We start from the raw sequence: 22,695 nt of genomic DNA, 5'->3' as shown, positions 1-22,695 counted from the left end.
CAGAGTCTGATTCTTTTTGTACAGCAAAATAACGTTTTGGTCATGTATACTTATTGTGTATCTAATTTATATTTTAATATATTTAACATCTACTGGTCATCCTGCCATCTAGGGGAGGGAGTGGGGGAGTAAGAGGTGAAAAATTGGAACAAGAGGTTTGGCAATTGTTAATGCTGTAAAGTTACCCATGCATATATCCTGTAAATAAAAGGCTATTAAATAAAAAAAAGAAAGAAAAAAAAAGAAAGGCTGCAACAAATTATATACAAAGAATTACAAAGAAAAACCAAAATAAAAGATATCATTAAAAAATGTAGAAATGAAAAAGAAGTAGCTAGTCAAGTGGTAAGAGAAAAGGGTAATCAATGAATAGCCTGTATATTTTCCAACATGCTCTTGATGTCAGCAAATGGGGTGGACCTCCTGGGGACAAATTTATGAGAAGACATAGACAAGAGACTTATGGAATAAATAGACATGAAAAGAATACAAGCTGCATTCCAGAAGAGAGTGTTCATATCACTGAGATCACAGAACTATTGGAGCATTTGAGTATGAACTAATAAAAGCTTGAAAAAAGAAGGGTTATATTTTCCTGAGATTAAATATCAGGGAACTCTATTTTACTCTCTGAATCGACTGGCCCCTACTAAGATGTTTGTTTGTAGGTTTCCATGTAATTGGAAGAATGTCTCCTTGTTTATAACTGAATAGGTCTACTCAAGAATGACATGTCTAAGTAGAAGCAAATTTTTTAAAATTATAGAAAGCAATTCAATTGAACATTGATTAAACACCTAATGATATAATGTTGTGAAGATTAAAAAAAACCAGTCCTTGACCCCAAGGAATATGTTCTAATGTGTAGGAAAAAAAGACATACACACAAGTAATCATGATTCAAGGATAAAGATTGTTTCCACTTTAACTTTTGTAAACCTGTGCTTAACATAGTACTTGGCATGTAGTAATTAATAGCTTAATAAATACTTATTATTTACGTGACAGGGACAAAAGAGAGCCAAAAAAGATGCTGTGAGAAACTTTGCACAAATATATAGATGATGAGGCTTTCAGAAAATGAATTCATGCGCACAGAAACACCCTATATGTATTTTGCCTCAACCAAGGCAATACCATTTAGTAGTTAACTCTCAGGGTGTTGCCTAAGGCAGGGAGATTAAATGATTTGCCCAGAATCACCCAGCTGGTAAATGAATGAGGTAGCACACTACCTCTATAGTTTAAGAACATCACCATACATATCCTGATGTTGTCCAAATGAATGACATCCAAGCAAGAGACTGATCTCTTTCACACAAATGGGGAGGTTTCTGTTCAATGAAGAGAGATAAATGATTCAGCACATACTAAGACTAAGCAGGAAGTAGTTCTCTAATACCCTAAGGCATTCAATTTGCTTTTTGATTTCATGTCATCTTAAATACTTATACACCAGAACTAGTGGAAAATATTTTGGAATCAAAGAGCCAAGTTTCAAATCACAGGTCTCAAATTTGTATGAGTCCAGTCAAGATATTTATTCTCTGTGGGCCTCAGTTTCCTGACCTGTTTAAAAAAAATTAGAGAATGTGACTCATTCTCTAATCTCTTCTCTAAATTTATAACCCTGTGATCCTCTCTGGTAACTACCACAGCTACCTTCTAATCTTTAATCAAAGGAATGCTAGATTTAAAAGGCAAATGTCTCTTATTCTCTATGTGACCCTGCTCAAGTCATAACTTCAGAAGACCAACTTTAAAGACCATCTAGTCCAACCTATACCTGAATATGAGTATACCCAACAAATTGGCTCAAGCTTTGCTTTGAGGACCTCAAGTAGGGGGAAGTATGGAAACTCCTAATGTTAGTAGTAGAGGGGGATAATATATAAAATGGGAGAATGAAAATTGCTAAAAGATGCCCTTAAATAACAAACCCTTCAAATCTGACTAAATAAAGATAAGATTCAATATATAGACATTATATATATATATATATATATATATATATATATATATATATATATATATGTAGTTCTTCCAAAATCAAATATTCTGCACTGAAGGGCATCACGCTGCCATGCTGGCAAGAAAAGTAAATTCTGAATCAACAGGACCTAGGTTCAAATCTGAGTTGACATTTATTACCTGTATGAGCCTGAACAATTCACATTAATTCTTTGGGACTCATCTAAATGCTCTCTAGGTCCTTCCATATATAAATCTATAATACTAAACTCCTTTCTTGATACTTCATGATGGCTTGGTTGATTTGTGTGGAGGTAATCTTTGATTTTCAAAGCATGTAAAGGATAGAATCCGGCAGCAGCAATATCAGATAAAAAAGTTTATTGATCTAGTGGTGCAGAGGAGAGAGCACAGGACTTGGAATCAAGAAGGCTTATTTTTGTGAGTTCAAATCCATTCTGAGACACTTAATAGTCATATGACACTGAATAAGTCACTTAATTCTGTTTGCCTTAGTTCCTCATCTGTAAAATTGGCTAGAAAAGGAAATGGCAAATCATTTCAGTATCTTTGCCAAGAAAATCCTAAATGGTATCACAAAGAGCTGTACACAATCAAAATGACTCAACAAGAGATTGAATCTGTCCTCTGGAAACTAGAAACTTGAAGAGATACATCACCCAGGATATAGGGCAAAAAATGTTTTTGCAACAGCCATGTTTCAAGACCATCTATTAAGTCAAAGAGAACTAGCAATCTGCATTATCCACAAACATTTATTAAGAACTTAATAGATACCAGGCATTATGCTAAGCCGCGGATAGTTCTCCACCTCAAAAAAGGGGGTGTGTGCAAAATCGTTCTCTGTCCTCACAGAGCTTAGGGCAGGCAAATGACTATAGACAACAAGATTTAGAGAGGATAACTTGAATATAATCTCAGAGTGTCTAGAAAGTTCATGGCAGAAGGTGAGATTTTAGTCAACACCTGAAGGAAGTCAAGGAAGACAAAAGATGCAGATGAAGAGAAGAAACATTAGGGTATGTAGAAATGTCAGTAAAAATACACAGAGGAGTTATATGGGATTGTTTTGTGTGAAAGTTTAAGATGACTGAAGCGACTTGTCACAGTAACAAGTCACAGGTGACTGTTTTAAAGTCTAACCCTCACAATCCCTTATAAGAGTTATAATCTTTCCCATCTATTTAAAGTCCAAGAAATAGAAGCACATAAATAAATTTTTCAAATCTTTACAAAAAAAGAAAAAAACACAGTCCTAAACTTGATTTCTTGCATCAATGGGCTGCGTGATCCTAATTTTTTTTCTGTTGAAAACCTACATAGAGAAAAATACAGCATAAAAAAGAGAAGAGAAAAGAACATTCCATTTAATATGTTTTCAGGGTCCACATTCAGGGTCAATTTTAACTGATCTTGATACAAGAAACTTTGCATTATTCTTTATGCATGGTCAGGAATACCATTATAAGTCAACCAAAAATAACACTTTAAATGCAGTTCTATAACTCATGGACTTAAAATCTTCTGAAATGATACTATCTTAAATATTGTAACTTTGAAGAATCCCATAATCTCAAAAAAAAAGTTAACATTTAGATTAGATTTGGGCATTTCAATATTTCCAGAAATATCTTGGTTTCTTTATATTAAATTCAAAGCAATGTTATCAGAATGACTCTAACTTTGTCATTAAGGGTAAAATAATAAGACTACTGGCTAACTAGGATTCTGAGACTTAGAATCCATTAATAGAAGTGATAATCCAACTGTCTTGATCAGATCACATCTGGAATCTCAAGTTCAATTTTGAAGATCATTCAGGTCAATCAAGATGTCAGAAAAGAGGAAACTAGGGACATTTCACCAGAAAAGACTTAGGAAGAATACAAGAGTTGACTTCATATATTTGGAGAATAGTCATGTAGAATAATGTTTAAATATTTCTCCTTGGCTACAGAAGGTAGAATGAGGAGATATTTCAGAGAAAAAAAATGATTAAGATCTGTCCAGAATCAGAAAACTTTTTCAATAGAATTGTGGTGTGTGAGAATAGCCTAGTACTTGTCAGATCTTAGCTGAACACTTGTCACATCTACGAAGATTATAGTTCAAATAAAATACAAACTTCAGGGGATGGAATTTTAAGTATTTAGAGATGTTAGAACTAGCCATTCCAGGCTTATTTCACATTACTGTCTTGACACACCCTATGCAAATTGACTTGTTCATTCTTTCCTGAACTCTCAGACATCCTTTGACTGGATGGTTTTCCATGTCTGGAATGTACTTCTATTTCATCTCCTAGGCTTAGAAATCCTAAAACTTTCTTCTAGTCTTGTCTAATATGATCTCCTCCCCTACAGGAAATCTTTCATTTGCTTTGAATTCTCCATGCCTAGCATATAAACAAATGGTTTCTGAACTAATTTTTAACAGGTAATCTGAGATTTCTTCCAGCTCTGAGAAGTTGTAGCTATGATTATATTCCCTTGACTTCCAAATCAAGTAACAAACAGCCCATTAATGTGAATTCTTTGTACTAAAGCTTCTACACACACACACATCCACAGACACACAGTCTTATGGATCAAGTGTGTGCGGAATTCCAATACAGTCTTAGAGTTGCCCAGGGACTGAAGCTATAAGTGACTTAACTAATAGTCACACAGATAGTATGTGCCAGAGGGATAGTATGTGCCATAGGATATTCCTGATTCCAAAACTGACTCTCTATCCATGACACGATGTTACCTCTCTTGCTCAGCACTTAAAAAGTATCTATTTTATTTTTATAATATTATTTTTCAAAATACATGCAAATTCCTCCCACCCTATCTCTCCCCACTCCTACACAGGAAGTAATCCAATATAGGTTAAACATGTGCAATTCTTCTAAACATATTTCCACATTTATTAAGCCGTGCAAGAAAAATCACATTAAAAGGGAAAAAATGAGAAAGAAAAAAAACCAAGCAAATGAACAGCAGCAACAACAAAAAAAAAAAAAGTGAAAATACTATACTGTAATCCACATTCACATCTCCAAAGTCCTCTCTCTGGATTCAGATGACTGTTTCCATAATAAGTCTATTGGAATTGCCTTGAATTACCTCATTGTTGAAAAACATGTCCATCAGAGTTGATTATCACATAATCATATTGTTGCTGTGTATAATGTTCTCTCAGTTCTACTCACTTTTCATGTAAGTCTCTCCAGGTCTCTCTGAAATCATCCTCCTGGTCATTTCTTACAGAACAATAATATTCCATATATTCATATACCATAACTTACTCAGCTATTCCCCAACTGAGGGGCATCCACACAATTTCCAGCTCCTTGCCACTACAAAAAAAGGCTGCTATAAATATTTTTGCACATGTGGGTCCTCTTTCCTCTTTTATGATCTCTAGGATACAGATCCAGGAGAGACACTGCTGGATCAAAGGGTATGCACAGTTTGATAGCCCTCCAGAATGGTTGCATTTACTTCACAACTCCACCAGTAATGTTTTAGAGTCTGTTTTCCCATACTCCTTTAAACATTTATCATTATCTTTTCCTGCCACCTTATCCAATCTGAGAGATGTGAAGTGGTACCTCAGAGTTGTCTTAATTTGCATTTCTCTAATCAAGTGATCTAGAGCATTTTTTTATATGACTGAAATGGCTTTAATTTCTTCATCTGAAAATTGTCTATTCATATCCTTTGATTATTTATCTATTGGGGAATAGCTTGGATTCTTATAAATTTGAGTCAAATCTCTCTATATTTTAGAAATGAGGCTTTTGTCAGAAACATTGGACATAAAATTTTCCCACAGTTTTCTGATCCCCATTTTAAGAATATCTGGCCCCACAGCCCTCTTTGTAGTGGCCAGAAACTGGAAACAGAGTGCTTGCTCATCAATTGGGGAATGGCTGAATAAATTGTGGTATATGAATATTATGGAATATTATTGTTTGGTAAGAAATGACCAGCAGGATGAATACAGAGAGGATTGGCAAGACTTATATGAACTGATGCTGAGTGAAATGAGCAGGACCAGGAGATCATTGTATACTCAGACATTGTATACTATATGATGATCTGGTGGGCATGGCCTTCTTTGGCGATAAGATGAACCAAATTAATTCCAATAGAGAAGTAATGAATTGAACCAGCTATACCCAGCAAAAGAACTCTGGGAGATGACTATGAACCACTACATAGAATTCCCAATCTATTTTTGTCTGCTTGCATTTTTGATTTCCTTCATAGGTTAATTGTACACTATTTAAAAGTCCGATTCTTTTTGTACAGCAAAATAACTGTATGGACATGTATACATATATTGTATTTAACTCTTATTTTAACATGTTTAACATGTATTGGTCAACCTGCCATCTGAGGGAGAGGGTGGGGGGGGGGAAGGAAGGGATAAATTGGAACGAAGGGTTTTGCAATTGTCAATGCTGAAAAATAACCATGCATATATCTTGTAAATAAAAATCTATAATAAAAAAATAATTTAAAAAAAGAATATTTGGCCCCAAACAGTAGTACAAACAATTGCCAAGAAGTAGATAATTAAGCCATACATGAACTTGGCTCAATTGGCATCTAATTACCAAATGAGGTAAACTGTAAAAACTTCAGGAATTTTTTTTTTAAACCTTTTTATTTATAAAGCATATGCATGGGTAATTTTTCCAACATTGACTCTTGCATAACCTTTTGTTGCAAATTTTCCCTTTCTCCCCCCCCACCATCTCCCACATCTGGCAGGTAGTCCAATATATGTTAAATATGTTAGATCCAATATGTGAATACATATTTATAGTTATCTTGTTGTGCAATTCTTTTTTTTAAAGAACTTTATTACTCTTAAATTCTACATATACTATGAAAATATAGAATAAACTTTTAATTCTTTCTGAAATTAGGGAGATAACTTCATTAAATTGCTATTTTGCTATCTCACTGAGTATGGAAGTGGCCTTTAATTTTTCATGTGGGTGAAGTAAAAGCTCTGACAGGTATTATCAAACTAGGAAGTCTTCAAGTACAAAAATAATGTTTATGTTTGAAATAAGGATAGAGATTAGACCTGAGATTTTAGTGATATTTGGCTGTTCCTGAATTAGGAAACTCCCCTTTACTATTAAAGACAATTTATAGCCTCAGAGAGCTGCCTTGATCAGTAAGTTAAATGTTTTTATTCAGCGTCATAAAGTTAACATGTTTTAGAAAGAGAACTTGAACTCTGGTATTGCTGATTCTAAGGGTACTCTCTACTTATTTCCACTATTGTATCTTTTGACCACTAGGACAAAGTACAAATCTCAAGCCTGGCATTTACCACCCTCCACAATCTACTCAGAGCCTGCCTTTGTAGACTTACTTTATATTACTCATCTCATGCACTTTCTATTCCACACAAACTGGACTATTTGAGTCAGCTCAAATTTGACTTTCCATCTCCTTTCTCCATTTCTGAAATTGCCTTCATTTTCAGCTCCACTTTGTAATATCCTTCGCTTGAACGAAGTCTTGGTACAGATGCCATATCCATAGATAAAGCCTTTCCTTTCTCAAGCTCAAATGTCAGTGTTCTCTCCCATTTCAAATTATCTTTGGGGTTTTTGTTTTGTTTTGTTTTTTAAATCTGTCATTATATACCCCACCCCCAGAATATACAGTAGTTGGGAAGAGACTTATTTCTTTCATGGAAATAAAAATATCTTTGTATTCTCTGCACACAGTACAGTGCCTCAACACATATAAGGTACTTTAAAAACATTTGTTGAACTGAACTGAGAAGTAGTTCAGAATGGCTCATCTATCAGAGCTAGCCATAGAATGATGAGGTTTTGACCACAGTACCCAAAGTAGAGGGGTTATGATTTGTTTCATTGGTGGAATATGCTCACCAGGAAATTATTATTTCTTGAAGTATTTAAGCACTTAGGAGATAATCAGGCACAAGAACTAACTAATGTTTATTAGTTAGTTCTTGTGCCTGATTATCTCCTAAATATTCAAAAAAAGCTAGCAAGAGTTGGATGAACTGAAGAAGAATGAAATATACAGAATGAGGACAACAATGCGTGCAATGATTTACAATAATGGAAAGGAAAACAACTTAGAAAGACTTAAGAATTCCAATTATAGCAGTGACCAATCACAATTTGTGACAACTGGTCACAAAGCTATTGTCAGAGAGGTGATATACTAGGAGAGTTAGAGTAATAAAACATATATTTTTAGGCACCATCAATGGTATGCATAAGTTTTGCTTGAATCTACATTTTTGTTACAAGGAAAAGATCTCCTATAGGACAGAAGGGCACATCGATGAGGAAGTTGATGGGTAGCAATAATGATGTAAATAAATGAAAGGAAATAATTTTAAAGCACATTTAAAAATGAAGAGGGAAGAGGGAAATTCAGAAGATGACAGATGTAAGCAGAAAAGTTCTGACCATGTTACATTTAATATAGTCTTTAAAATACAACAAACCATAAAATTATAAGTTCATAGTTTCATATAAAAATTTAAAAAATAAAATAGTCAAGCATTTACATTTCATAAAATTCTCAAGAAAGAACACTAGATTAGGACAAAAGATTTGAATTCAAGTTTTGGTTCTGCTATTAAGTCTGTCACAAATTAACAAGGTACTTTAGCTTTTCTCAACTTTTACTTGAGGAATTACTAAAGAAGAAAAGTTGGGAAAATGTACTTTCCTCCTTTCACTGCAGAAATGAGATGTGAAATAGCTATAGATGTGAAATACTGCAAATAGTATTACATATAGTCAATGTGTTAGTTTAGTTAAACTGCTTCTCCCTACTCTTCTAGCTTTATCAAAAGAAATGCCTTATAAAGTAGTGTAAAGAGGAGGGATATAATCAGAAATGAATGCGATGTAAAAACAAAAGGATCAATAAAAATAAAACAAAACAAAATGAAGGTACCTAGTCATACCTGCAAATAATTTACAGTTTGACCTTTTTTTTTAAATTCAGGATCTGGTTGGTCCTTGATTTGACACAATTACTTCATTAAGCATTTAATCAAAGCTTACTATGTAGCAGTTATAAGGTATCCCAGAAAACTGCTATATTTGTCCAATCTTGTCTGATAGATAGGAAGCAGGCTCTGACATCCAATCTGCCCTCTGATACTAGCTACAAAGTAAGAATAAGCTATGCAACATCTCTCAAGTTTAGGGATGTCTACCTCAACCTAAGAAAATGAGGTTTACAGAGAACAAGAGGGCTCATAGATTCAGAACCAAAAAGAATCCTGGACCAATCTGCTTATTTTATAAATGAAGAGCCTTAAACTGGAGATTAAGTAACTTTCTCAAAGTCACATAGGTAGGTACCAATAGAATTAAGATTTGAACATAGGCCTCATAACTCCAGAAACAATTCTTTTGCATTAGATAGTACTTAATAATACCAAAGCTCACATTAATGCAAAACTCAACCTATAAACCTTAAAGCAGTATATTTAAATGAATTATATTTTTATTAAATATTCTGTTGTAACTCTTTGTAATTGACTTGTGGCAAGTCTACTAGGAAACACAGACTATTTATTAACTGACTGGTACAGACAAGACTTGTACAGGATGAGCAAACATGGATAGGTGGTGACCAACAAGGATAGGTGCAGTCCTCATTATCAATGAGATGAGATGCACTAAAGAATTAAAACTTACAGAGTAACTGAGCACTTTATAGGCCCTCGGTTACAGCAGGCAAAAGCAATGACATTTTCTCTTTATTATTATTTTTTTTTGCTGAGGCAATTGGGGTTAGGTGACTTGCCCAGTCATACAGCCAGGAAGTGTTACGTGTCTGAGACCAGATTTGAACTCAGGTCCTCCTGACTTCAGGGCTGGTGCTCTATTCATTACACCACCTAGCTGCCCTGGCAATGACATTTTCAAGAAATAATATAGGATTTCATAACTCTCAGAAGCCTGAATTTGGCGTTAGTCACCCATGTTGTGATGGTTTGCCCTCTCCATCATTGCAGTGCACAGTTTCCACTCCTCTAGGTCCCAGTTTCCAAATTTGTAAGATAAAAAGAATGGGATCTTACGGTATCTTACAATTCTAGATCTCTAATGATCCAATCCCATGATCCTCCATCAATTCCAGAGGTACATTTTCCAGATGCAGGCTAATAAATGGTGAGATTGAAGATTTTTGATGGTTTACAACACAACATGTAAATACAGACTAACCCTAAACATCTGATTTCCATTTCTAAAGATTCTCCTAAGATTCTCCTAGTTACCTGAAAAGATTCTTCTAGTTACCTGAGAGGTCAAGAGGGGAAAAAAAAAGAAAAAGAAAACTGGGGCATACACATAGCCTTTGTTATTCAAGTACAATGGAAATGGTGATTGAATGTTCCAGGCCATGCTACTGTCACCAGAGTTGTTACTTTGTATTTCATTACAGAAATCCAGGCAGACATCTAAGAAAGACAATATCCTCCAAACTGAAAATCTCCTGGGACAGTTGAAACAGAGCAGAGGACAAATCAAAACGGAATGAGGGAGATAAACAAAACTTCTTTCTTCCTTGAAACAGAATTGAATCAGGTCAAATAAAGTGTCCATTTAAACAACATTGCAGAATGATTTTTAGTGTTACTATATCCAACTTCAACACTTTGCAAATAGGTGGTTAAATTGTAGATGCTAAATAGCTTTTTTAGGGTTTCACTGCATAAGAATAGAGCTATATCTGTTACACTGGTTATGAAATTCATACATTCAAAAGGCAGATTTTTCTTTAATTCCTTCAAAAGTCAGTTTTCAGATAAAACTTGGACACTTTTTCTTTAAAAATCACACATTTAACAGGTTCTTACAGATTACCTGGTGAATTTCCTTTTCACTTAAAAATTAAGTTTTATTGATACCTTTTGCTTTTTATAATAAACATTTCCATTTCTAAAGATTCTCCTAGTTACCTGAAAAGATTCTTCTAGTTACCGGAAAGGTCAAGAGGGAAAAAAAAGAAAATAACCTCTCCTTTACCCCATTTAACTAGCTTGGTAACAAACAAAAGCACTAAGTTATCACATTTTCTGAGTCATGAGAAAAAGCTATGATTCATTACAGACAATATATTCTATAGTTAACACAAGTCTATGATCTGAATATGCCTTAAAAATGCCAATAGAGTGTCCCAATTTTTGTGTTGCCTGGAATGATTCTAGCTTATGTACCAATGAAAACCATAAGTGGCTGAATTTATTTTGTATGTATCTATACACTGCTGTCTTCTAGTGGAATTTAAGCTATACACGTACACACACATATAAGTCCAACTGAAGATATGGTATGTGTGTGTATATGTGTCCCCAATTGCAGTTTGAAGTCGTGTGACAAATTCACATCTTTTCTTTGACATTTACTAATTATGTGACCACATCCAAATTACTTAATATTTCAGTATCTTTATCTGTAAAATGAGGCTATTATCTAGCAGGGTGGTACAGCAAATAAAGCTAGCCATAGAATTAGGAGGACCTGAGTTCAAGCTTCAGATACTTACTAGCTTTGTGGGCAAGTCATTTAACCTAATTTGCCTTAGTTTCTTCATCTATAAAGAGAGCTGGAGAAGAAAATGGCAAACACTTCCAGGATCTCTGCCAAGAAAAAGCTAAATGGGGTTGTGGAGAATTGAACATGACTGAAAAGACTCAACAGTAACAACCTATCACACAGAGTTGTTGTATATCACAAATGATATAAGCAAAAATTTTTTTTCCAAATTTTACAACACTATACAAATTTTTATTTTTATTATATTACATGCAAAATTTTATAAACTTTAAAACACTATACAAATAAGAGTTATTACTAAAACTACTCATTAAGAGTGTAATTTGAAAATCTTACAAATTACACACACATACACCTCCAAATAAATGAATTTCTATCATTATTCTTAAGAGAAAATCAACAAAATAATACCATATTCATTTTAGGATTTACAAAACACTTTCCCACATTATTCTCAGGAGTGCCTATTTCACAAGGACCAAGTAGGAAATAATTGGCAGAGTTGAGATTCAACAACAGGTCTTCTGAGTCTCAAGTTCAGTTCTTTTTAACTACATCCCACTGTTTGATGATACAACTTTAATGGAAACTGAAGATGCTGACAGTTCAGAGACATATCCATTCAAACTCCAGGGAGAGAAACCAGGGGTTGGCTTTCCTAAAGTATGTGTAGTTTAATCTAAAATGCCAAACCCTTTTATCAGCACACTTGAGACAACAGCTTTTCAAATGAATTAACTCAACTTTTCCTCCTCGAAATTTCAAATCACAGTGGAACCAAGAATTCTTTTTGATTCAGAATTCTTCCACACTCTAACTTGCTATCTGATCTGAGAGTCTAGAATATATAACATGAAAATCAGAATGGATGTTATATATCTAGTTATTTGGGAAGTCTCACTCTACAGATGAAGAAACTGAGGTCCACAGTGGGGGTGTTGACTTTCCAAAAGTCATGTAGTAGCAAAGAATGAAACCAGGCCTCCTTTTTTCCTAAATGAGATCCCTTTCTTCTACAACAAATCTGTCTGATACCTCTATCAGCAAACTAGGCAGCTGTTGAGTACTTTAAATATGGACAAGGAAGTTAGCTATCATGGCATTATTACATTATGCTGGACTTGGATTTAGTAAGACTTGAGTTCAAATCCCACTTCTGAAACTGACTAGTTCTGCAACTCAGCAAGTCTCTTTTAACTAAGAGCTATCATTCTAATACAAAGGTTGTAATTTGGTGGAGAGGACTTTCTAGGATATAGAAATTAAGATCCTTTGTGTGAGCCTATATTTATAATGTGCATATTATGATTGCCCAATTAAAAATTAATGGACTTCTATTCACTTTTGGAACACCTCAGGAACACTTAAGCAACTGCCCAGAAGACACTTTTCCACAACACCCTGGTAAGACTGGTAAAGCATGTAATAATATCCCAATTTTATGAATAAGAAAACTGAAGCTAAGAAAATTAAAAGATATAGCTCTAAATCACACAGCTTATAAATAGCTTAGTCAGAATTCTAATCTGGGTTTTTTGTTTCTCAGTCCATTGGTCTTTCTACATCACAGAAATCTCAGGCAACAAATTTATGTTTAGTGATAATAGAAGGTGAGAACTAGGCTGAGGAGTTCATTGCTGTAGGTTACTCCCAGATGTATAAACTTCCTCTCCCAATGCAGACAGATACATTCTTTGTAAAGTGCACTCTTAAATGATCAGAGGACTGAGGGACTGACCCAGAATAACACAGCTAATATTTGTCAGAGATGAGATTTGAATCCAGGTCTTCTGGTTTCAAGGCTAGCTCTCTGCACTACACCACTGGTGTTGCTGTATTTGTAATAATATTATAATTAAAATGCATTCCATCATCAAAATCAGTGATGCATAAAATCAGCCAAATAGGAAGGAAATGTAGATGGCAGAAAAAACCTGAAATGGACTTATAAACTTACTAAATAAATTAATTTAATCTACAAAAGCTAATTCATAATCAAATCATAGGTTCTAATTATAACTGAAGGAGACCTTGGATGTCATATAATTTAACCCTTTTGCTTTGCAGATAGCAAACTGAAGTGTAGAAAAGAAATGTCCAATTTCACACCCGTAGAAATAGTAGGATTCAAATCCAGATTCCTTTGCTTCCCAATTTAGTATTCTTTCCGCTATACTACAATATCTCTCCAATTTGTGATTATCCAAATAACTTTCTCCCCCAAGGAAACTGACCTGATCTTCTAGAACCAAACTTAAAATAGAAATGGAAAGAATCCACTGATCACCTCCTGAAAAAATATCCAAAATGAAAAAAATTAAATATAATCAAATTCCAGAGTTCCTAAAATTAAGGAGAAAATACTGCAAGCATCCAGAAAGAAACAATTCAAATATTGTGGAGCCATAGTCAAGATAACACAAGATTTAGTAATTTCTACATTAAAAGATCAGAGGGCCTGGATATATGATATTCTGGAGTTCAAAGGAGTTAGGATTATAACCAAGAACCATCTACCCACCAAAACTGAATATAATCCTTTTGGGGGGTGGGTGGGAATATTTTATTGAATAGAGGACTTTCAAATATTCTTAGTGAAGAGAACTGAAGAGAAAATTTGACTTCCAAATATAAGACTCAAGAGAAATATAAAAAGGAAAATAGGAAAGGGAAACCATACGGGACTTAAGGTTAAACTGTTTTACATTCCGACATGGGAAGATGATATTTGTAACTTATAAGAACTTTATCATTATTAGGACAAATTGGAATGAATACACACACACACACACACATATATATATGTATATATATATATATATATATATATATATATATACATACAGAGAGAGAGAGAGAGAGAGAGAGCACGCAGAGGGCATAGTTGTGAGTTAAATATGATAGGATGATATTTTTAAAAATTAAGGGGTGAGAAAAAGGAATGAACTGAGAGAAATGGAAAGGGAGAAATAGAATGGAGTAAATTATCTCACCTAAAAGAAGAAAGCAAGCCAGTGGAGGGAAAAATGGGAGAGGTGGTGGGGAATGTTTAAACCTTACTTTCATTGGAATTGGAGCAAAGAGAGAATAATATACACACTCAATTGGGTATAAAAATCTATCTTGTCCTACAGGAAAGTGGGGGGAAGGGATAAGAGAGGGACTTGTGTTCAGAAAAGGGAAGGTAAAATGGGGGAGACAACAGTGAGAAGCAATACATTTTTGAGGGATAGGGTGAAAGGAAAAATAATTGAATGTAAGGAAATAGAATGGAAATACCGTTACTATGAAAAAAACTTTTAAAGCAAATTTCTCTGATAAAGGCTTCACCTCTCAACTACATAAAGAAATGAGTTATATTTATAAAAATAAGAGCCATTCCCCAATTGAAAAATAATAAAAAAAAATGTGAAGTCAGTTTTCAAATGAAGTAATCAAAGCTATCTATAGTCATGTGAAAAAAAATGCTCCAAATCACTATTGATTAGAGAAAGGCAAATTAAAACAATAGTGAGGTACTACCTCACACCCATTAGATGGACTAATCAAACAGAACAGGAGAATGAAAGGGGAATGGCTGAACAATATGTGGTATATAATTGTGATGGAATATTATTGCAATAAAAGAAATTATCGGCTAAATGCTCTCAGAAAAACTTGGAGAGACTTACATGAACTGATGTAAAGTGAAATGAATAGAACCAGAGAACATTGTACACAGTAAAATCAATATTATAAGACAATCATCTGTGAATGACTTAGTTATTCTCAGTAATACAATGATCCAAGGCAACTCTGAAGAACTATCATGAAAAATACTATCCATTCCTAAAGAACTGATGGAGCCTAATTACAGATCAAAGCTTATTTAAAAAAAAAAAAGAAAAACTATTTTTCTTCATTTTTTATTTCAATTTATGTTTTCTTTTAGAATATGACTAATACAGAACTATCTCTTGCATGATTACATATGTATAATCTGTATCAAATTTCTTGCCTTCTCAATGAGGAGTTTGGGGAGAGAGGAAGAGAATTTGGAACTTTTATGTTGAAAATTGTTTTTACATGTAATTGGGGAAACATAAAATATCAAACAAAAAAGATTCCTCCCAGCTCAAAAAAAAAAATCAGAAGTGCCATTTAGTTTAGGCTAATCTCCCTGTATCAAGTAACAGTGCTCAAGGAAGAATGTGAAACAGTTCATTAAATGGTGAAGTTGGACGATTTTCCAGTTTGACATATGATAAGCACTTAATAAATGCCTAGTGACTGACTTCTGAAAAAGATCTTTTCAGTATAGCTTTATTAAGTATATTAGAAATGCTATGAATTCTCAGATAAGATATTTCTATTTTCAAGGGTGACCTCTAGAAATATAAGTAAAAAGGAATTAGCTTTGGGGCACTACCATTTGTTTTGGGATTATGGATATTCCTGCCCTCTTCTTATTCATATGTAATCAAGAGTTGACTATAGCAAAGTGGATAGAGTGCCAGGTTAGAAGTCGGAAAGACTCATCTTCATTTCAAATCTGGCCTCAGTCACTTTACAGCTGTGTGAACCTAATCAAAACACTTAACCTTGTTTGACTCAATGTCCTCATCTATAAAATGAGCCAGAGAAGGAAATGGTAAACAAACCACTCCAGCATCTTGGTCAAGAAAACCCTAAAAGGAGTCAATAAAGCGTTTTGGAAACAACTGGACAATGACTGAACAATACATATACAATTACATAAGTGCATGGTTCTTAGATTCATAAACTAAAGAACTAGAGGGGCTTTAGAGGTCATCCAATCCTGTTATTTTATAGATGAAGAAATTGATGCTGAAAGACTTGACCAATATATACATCAAGTAGTAAACAGGGAAGCTAGGATTTGAACCTAAATACTTGATTCCAAATTCAATATTCTTTTCAACTTACCATATTGGAATAAAGACCAACATAATGTAGTTCTGGCTCATCTTTCTATATGAACCTGGAACCAGATGCTCACTCCTCAATATCATTGTTTCAACTTTATAACTCTACTATATGCACAACAGTTCCAGGTTAACAGGATTACCCACCATTCCTTTCCCTTTTAGATGCAGTACACCATGCCTGGAATATTTGCCTATCTCCTCCTACTGAAATCCTTCTTTACCTCCAGGGATCAATTCAAGTTTTCCTGAATTTCCATAAGTCCCCAGAAATAAAAGGAAAAAAAAAAAAAAAAACTTTCCCTTCTCTTATCTTTCAAACCACTGATATGGATCTCTACAATAAATTTTCAACTTCTATCACTGTTATTGATCCAGATATACTGTCCTCGCTTGCCATTTCTCCACATGATATTCCACTCTTGCCACCATATCTCTATAATGACTTCCCCAAATTCAGAATGCACTCTCTCCTCACCTTTAACTTTTGGGTTAACTTTTGGAATTCCTACTTTCCTTCAAAATTCAGCCCAAAGCTTTTCCAGATTCCCCAACTCCTAGGGTTCCCATCTCTATACTACTTTGTGTCATTTTTATATGTATTTTAATTTGTTCACGTCTCCCATATTGAAATGGGAGCTAAGCTCCTAGAAGGTGGATTTTCACTTATCTTTTTATCTTCTCAACTAGCCCAAAGAATACAGTAAAAGATTTGCTTAAAGATTATCTTATTTTCTCTTCTAGATAGTAAAGTTCTTGAGGGCTAGGACTAATCTCGTTTCCTTACTATATTCCCTTTTTCCTGAAGTATTGAAAAGAACAAACTTCTTCAACTAAAATAAAATGACCTTTTTTATGTAATCATGGGATCCCTGTGTTGAGTGAAATAAAGTTGAAAATTTAAAGGTTATTCATTCACAATCATCAGCCACTGTCTCCAATGATCTTTATTTACAATCCTGCACCATTTTACCCCTGCAGATAGTTATGTAGACATTTATCCTTACTTACAGATAAAATGGTTTTACTCAGAAAAACCCATATCACATCCCAAAAAATCACTTTCCTAAATTCAGATACTCCATTGAAAAGGACAGACCAGAGAGTTTTAAGGACAATGATGACTTCCAAATAAATGAAACATGTCCCCATTACAGTACATTAAAGCATAACTCATTAAATGCCATCTCACTCATGAAATCTTGAATTTTCCTCTAACTTAAATACCACTTTTTTATACTTCTTTAAAATGCTTAGGGCAGGCAGGTAACACATAGGATAAACTGCTAGCCTGGAGTCAAAAAGACTCATCTTCCAGAGTTCAAATTTAGCCTCAGCCCCTAGCTATGTGATCTTGGGCAAGTCATGTAATCCTGGTTGTCTCTGTTTCCTCATCTGTAAAATGAGTTGAAGAAAGAAAAGGCAAACTGCTTCAATATCTTTGACAAGAAAACCCTCAAATAGAGTCCTGACATGAAGAATCAGACAAGAGGAAACAGTCAAACAACAAAAAATGCTTATCATATGAGTTTGTGTATTGCAGTCATCTGTGTCACGTGCCCCAATTCACTGTTAGTAACCTCTTTAGACCTCAGTTTTGTCATCACAAGATCATATATTTAGATCCAGAAGACCTCGAACATGTGATCTAATCCTTTCATTTTACTGATGAGAGAAGTAGAGGATTAGAAGTTAAAAGATTGCTCTAGATCACAAAGATAACAGGCAGAGGAAAGTGGAATTTGAATGCACACTTTTTGACTCCAAATCCAATGCTCTTCTCACTGTATCTAGCTGTATCCCAGCTGTCCAACCTCACATGTCAAACAAGTGGATTCACTTAGAAAACCTTTAAGATCTCCAGCAGTTCTCAGTCTTTGATCCTATAAATAAATTACAGGATAATCCAGGGATTGTACCTTTTCTAAGTTTTTAATCTTCCAAATGCCAAGCATTGCTCTGGCACAGTAGTCACTCAAGTGTTTGCTGAGTGAATGGTATAAGGGATAAACAGATCTCTGCAGAGATCTCTGTAATGGTTTGTACTTCAATCATTCTGTATTTCTTACTATGTATTAGATACTGTGCTAGTCACTCAGGATAGAAACCCAAAAATTAAAGTCCTTGCCTTCAAGAAGCTTACATTCTATGAGGAAGAAAGAACATGTATATGTATAAATGGGCAGGTAGAAAATATATTTAATAATTTAGGAGGAACAGTGGGATCAAGAAATAAAAGGTGATATTTCAGCTGATCTTTGAAGCATAACAAAGCACTTTAAGGCATATATTGGATCCCAGTTTCTGAGCACCTTTTATAAGTTCAAACAGAGCACATGAAGTTTTATACACAGTATGCAAAGGAACACACACCAGAAGCTTCAATAGCTGGGAAAACCTTAGGGGAGCCACTACACAAGAAGATGCAGAGTTAGCAAATGGAAGAGAATTCCCCATATAAGTTTCCCTGCTGTTCCACCTGCTCCACAACAGCTCCCAAAGAGCTGCCACCTGCCAGTTCTTACCTTCAACCAGCTCCTCCAGGCTGGTGAGTTTCCGGCTGCCATCAATGGTGTAAATGGTTCGGACTCCCTGAGGCAGGTTCACATTGTCTGAGAGGGAGCGGGTGAGCTCCATGAGGAGGGCATCGAAGGACCTAAAGCGATCGCTGGAGATGGCATAGACCAAGCCCTTGAAGTACCTGTCCCCATTCCGGTAGAAGCGGGCCTTCTTGGCTTTCTTTTCGGAGCTGAGGGCCTGCAGGGTCCGGGTGCGGTAGAAACTGCAGTGGGCACTGTGTGCGGGGCTAGGGATGAGCCCATTCCCCTTGGGGCCTGAGCTGCTGCTGCCCCCTGAGGAACTGGGCCCCCCTCTCCTGGAGCCTGGCCGCTGCCTTTTGTCCCTCTCCTCAAAATGTTCCAGCTCAATACTCCGAGTGTTGGCCATTGAAATGGTAGGAAAGCCCCTAAGCCTCTCACCAAAAATCTGCCACCCAAATCTCCTCAGCTACTAAGTCACAAAAGAAATGGGATTCAGCACTCTGTCTGAATGCACCTTAAGGCTCTGGGGCAGCTAGGTCCAGCATCCTACCTACGCCTCTCTCCTGGGTGATGGCTTTGAGGAGGTGTAAACGGTGCTGCAGCCCAATGAGCGAGCCCGCCCGGCTCAGGGATGCGGCCCTGCTCTACAAGTGCCAGCTGTGCCTGGTGGTGCCCATTGTCGCCTCCATCCCGGTCTCCCCGACGCTTCCACACGCATACACCACGCTTCCCAAAGCCTTCTAACTCCCGCTGGCTGGGGAGCCGCTTGTAACAGCCTCCGGAGGGGCGACGCGGCTCCGAGCAAGGCTACAAACTTCCGAGGCTGGCCCCCGGCCCACTGCCCTTTCCGCCCCCTGCCCACTCAGGCACACAAACACACACAATGCCCCACGGGGTGTTGCAAGCTACAGCTGCTGGCTCATCACCTCGCTTTCCTTATTCGCCACTCTTTGGAGGGGAGGGAGTCCTGGGAGAGACGCATCCAATGTGTCCGCGCGCGAGCGCGTCACGCACCCCCGCCCACCCCGCCGCGGCCCGGGGACGCCCGCTCTGCCTCCCAATCCCCGTGCCCTGTGGCTTGCGGCTGCCCGGCGTGGCAAGCGCCCCGCGGCCTCAGACCACCCCCGGATGCCTGCGGGCCGCGGCCTGACCCACCCAAGCTTCACTCCCAGCCCTTCCCCGGGGGGCTCGTGAACCGTGGTGGAGCGGGGGCGGGGCAACCGCTCGGGCAAGCCCGGAGACCTGCCGCCCTGGCAATACCCGCACGACCTCGCCCCCCCTTCAGAGAAACAAATAAATGAACGGATCCCGTTAAGAGAGGGAATAATGAAATTCAAGTCCCGCTGATTTCCGGGCGAGCATCAGTGCAAAGGGCACGGCCCGCGAACAAACGCGCCCCCTCCCTCCCCCCTGCCTACCCACTCGGGCTCGCGGTTTTCCCACCCACGGCTACCCTTGGTCTAGGCTGGAAGCGGCTTCTAGCCCGGGTGCCCGCCTGCCCGCCTGCCCGCCTGCCCGCTGCCCGCCCGAGCTGAGGCTACGCTAGGAGGAGGAAGCCGCACGCCGGTCCGCACTAATGGCAATGCAGAGCCGGAGGAACGGGCTTCTCCTGGGTCCTAGGAAGCCTCACGCCTCTCCCTCTGACATCTACTCTAGCTCAGCATTGTGATGAGCGCAGAAGCAGCTGCACATGCTCCAGCGGATCAACGTAAAAGAGCTCGGATTAGAGAGGAAAAAAAAAAAAAAACAACCCACACACATACACATACAACTACAAAGGAAGGAGACTCAAGGGCAGGGCTCACATCCCTTGGCTGAGTACCATAAGAGGAACTAACGGATCTCAAAGGCGGGCCAGCAAGCAGAAACGATGACATTTGAATTAGGACAGAATCCATTTGTGAATAAAAGAATGAAAAAGATTCAGATGAAAATTTGGATCATTTATATATATAATGCATACGTATCACCATATAATTTCCTTGCCAGTTTCCCTAAAAGCTTTTCTGATTTTCATGTTTATTTAATTTTTTTAAAGAAAGAAGTCGGTTTTCTGGTACCTCTTTTTTTTTTTTTTTAATTTTGCAGAATTAAACCTGGTAAGTTATTAATCCATTTAATTATTTTCTACCATAGTCCTATTTTGATATCCCATTTTGGAGGTATCCCTTGGCAAATGAGTGCAAAGTGACATGTTAATGAAAAAAAAATCATAGGATTTGAAGCTGACCAGCACCTTATCATTCAACCCTTTTCTTAAAAACAAACAAACAAACAAAAAAAAAACCAAACTTTTTTCAACTAACAAAAATTTTCTTATCTCCATCCCACCTTCTCCCATTTAAAAAAAAAAATACACGTTTGTAACAAATACATATAGTAAAGCAAAATTATTTTCCATATTGGTCATGCTAGAAATGATGTTTCTTATTTTGCATCCCCAAGTTCTTCTTCTTCTCTTTGTCAAAGGATAGGTAACATGCTTCATCTTTGGTCCTTTGGAATGGTGGTTGCTAATTGCATTAATTCTTAGTTCTTAGGCATTTCAAAGTTCTCTGTTTTTACATTGTTGCTGTTGTGTAGACTGTTCTCTTGATCCTGCTCATTTCCCTCTGCATCAGTTCATACAAATCTTCATGTTTCCCTTAGTTCACTAGTATTTTTAAGTGCATGCTCTAAGTTCTGGGGATACAAAGAAAAGCAAAAACAACAAACAGCTTTCAAGAAGTTCATTTTAATAGGAGAGATGACATGCAAACAATTATGTACAACCAAGATACATACACACGTAAATTGAGAATTGTCTTATAAGAAAAGCACTAAAAGATTAAGAACAGGAAAAAGCTTCTTGCATAAAGTGGTACTTTAGCTGAGATTTGTAGAAAGCTGGGGAAGCCTGAAAGTAGTGATAAAAAAAGGAAAATATACCAGGAGGGGGAACAAGTGTGAAAATGATCAAAATAGGAAGATGGGGTGCTTTCTTCAGGAAGCCAGTGAATTGGGAGGGTGTAAGGGAGGTGTAAGAAAACTGAAAACATGGTGGGAAGAGATCATGAAAGAGTTTAAAAGCCAAAACATGGGATTGTATATTCGATTCTGGATGTAAAAGAGAGCCATTATAGTTTTTTGTTGTTGTTGTTTGTTTGTTTGTTTAGAAGGGATGATATGGCAAGATTTGTGTTTTAGGGAAAACAATGGGTAGATAGTCATGGTGAGAGACTTCAAGAAGGGAGATCAACTACAAGATTATTCGTAATAGTCCAGATGTGAAATGATGAGGACCTACACCAGAATAAAGGCAGTTTTAGAAAGGGAAGAAGGACATTAGGAAAGATGTGAAAGTAGAAAGGACAAAATTTGACAACTCGTATATGGAGGGTAAAGGAAAGTGAAGAGTCAAGGATAGCATAGGTTTCAAGCCCAGGGGACCGAGGATGGTGGTTCCCTCAAGAGTGAGAGGGAAGTTAGGAAAAGAGAAAGTGTGGGGAGAAATCTATGTGAGTTAAGAAAAGTAAGAGGGAAGGAAGCCGACACTTCCCCTTGTAGAGATCTTAAGGAGTATTAACCACAAAAGGAAGCAGAGATAACTAGCAAGGATAAACAGATTTACTGAAATTTTTTTTTTTTTTTTTTTTTTTTTTTTTTTTGAGAATGGGAGAGA

General features: G+C 36.6%; 1 protein-coding gene across 5 annotated transcripts in view; it reads right to left on the bottom strand.

The window, feature by feature from the left end:
• Nucleotides 1-20,665, bottom strand: part of DCLK2 (doublecortin like kinase 2) — a 201,068-nt gene extending 180,403 nt beyond the window's left edge. Inside the window, exon 1 of one of the 5 annotated variants that reach the window (XR_004230353.1) lies at nucleotides 19,020-20,663. Coding sequence is in view for 3 of the 5 variants with exons in the window: in XM_031943311.1 (XP_031799171.1) it covers nucleotides 19,020-19,440 (421 nt within the window). In the remaining 2 variants the exon portion in view is untranslated. Of the gene's footprint in view, nucleotides 1-19,019 lie in introns of all 5 variants that reach the window. The other 4 variants (XR_004230354.1, XM_031943311.1, XM_031943312.1 and 1 more) reach the window with 4 other exon arrangements.
• Between the last annotated feature and the right edge of the window lie 2,030 nt (nucleotides 20,666-22,695).

The sequence above is a fragment of the Sarcophilus harrisii genome, chromosome 6 (assembly GCF_902635505.1).
Source record: "Sarcophilus harrisii chromosome 6, mSarHar1.11, whole genome shotgun sequence".
Taxonomy (NCBI): domain Eukaryota; kingdom Metazoa; phylum Chordata; class Mammalia; order Dasyuromorphia; family Dasyuridae; genus Sarcophilus; species Sarcophilus harrisii.
Note: the sequence above shows the minus strand (reverse complement) of the source record. Positions and strands in the feature narration are given on the sequence as shown.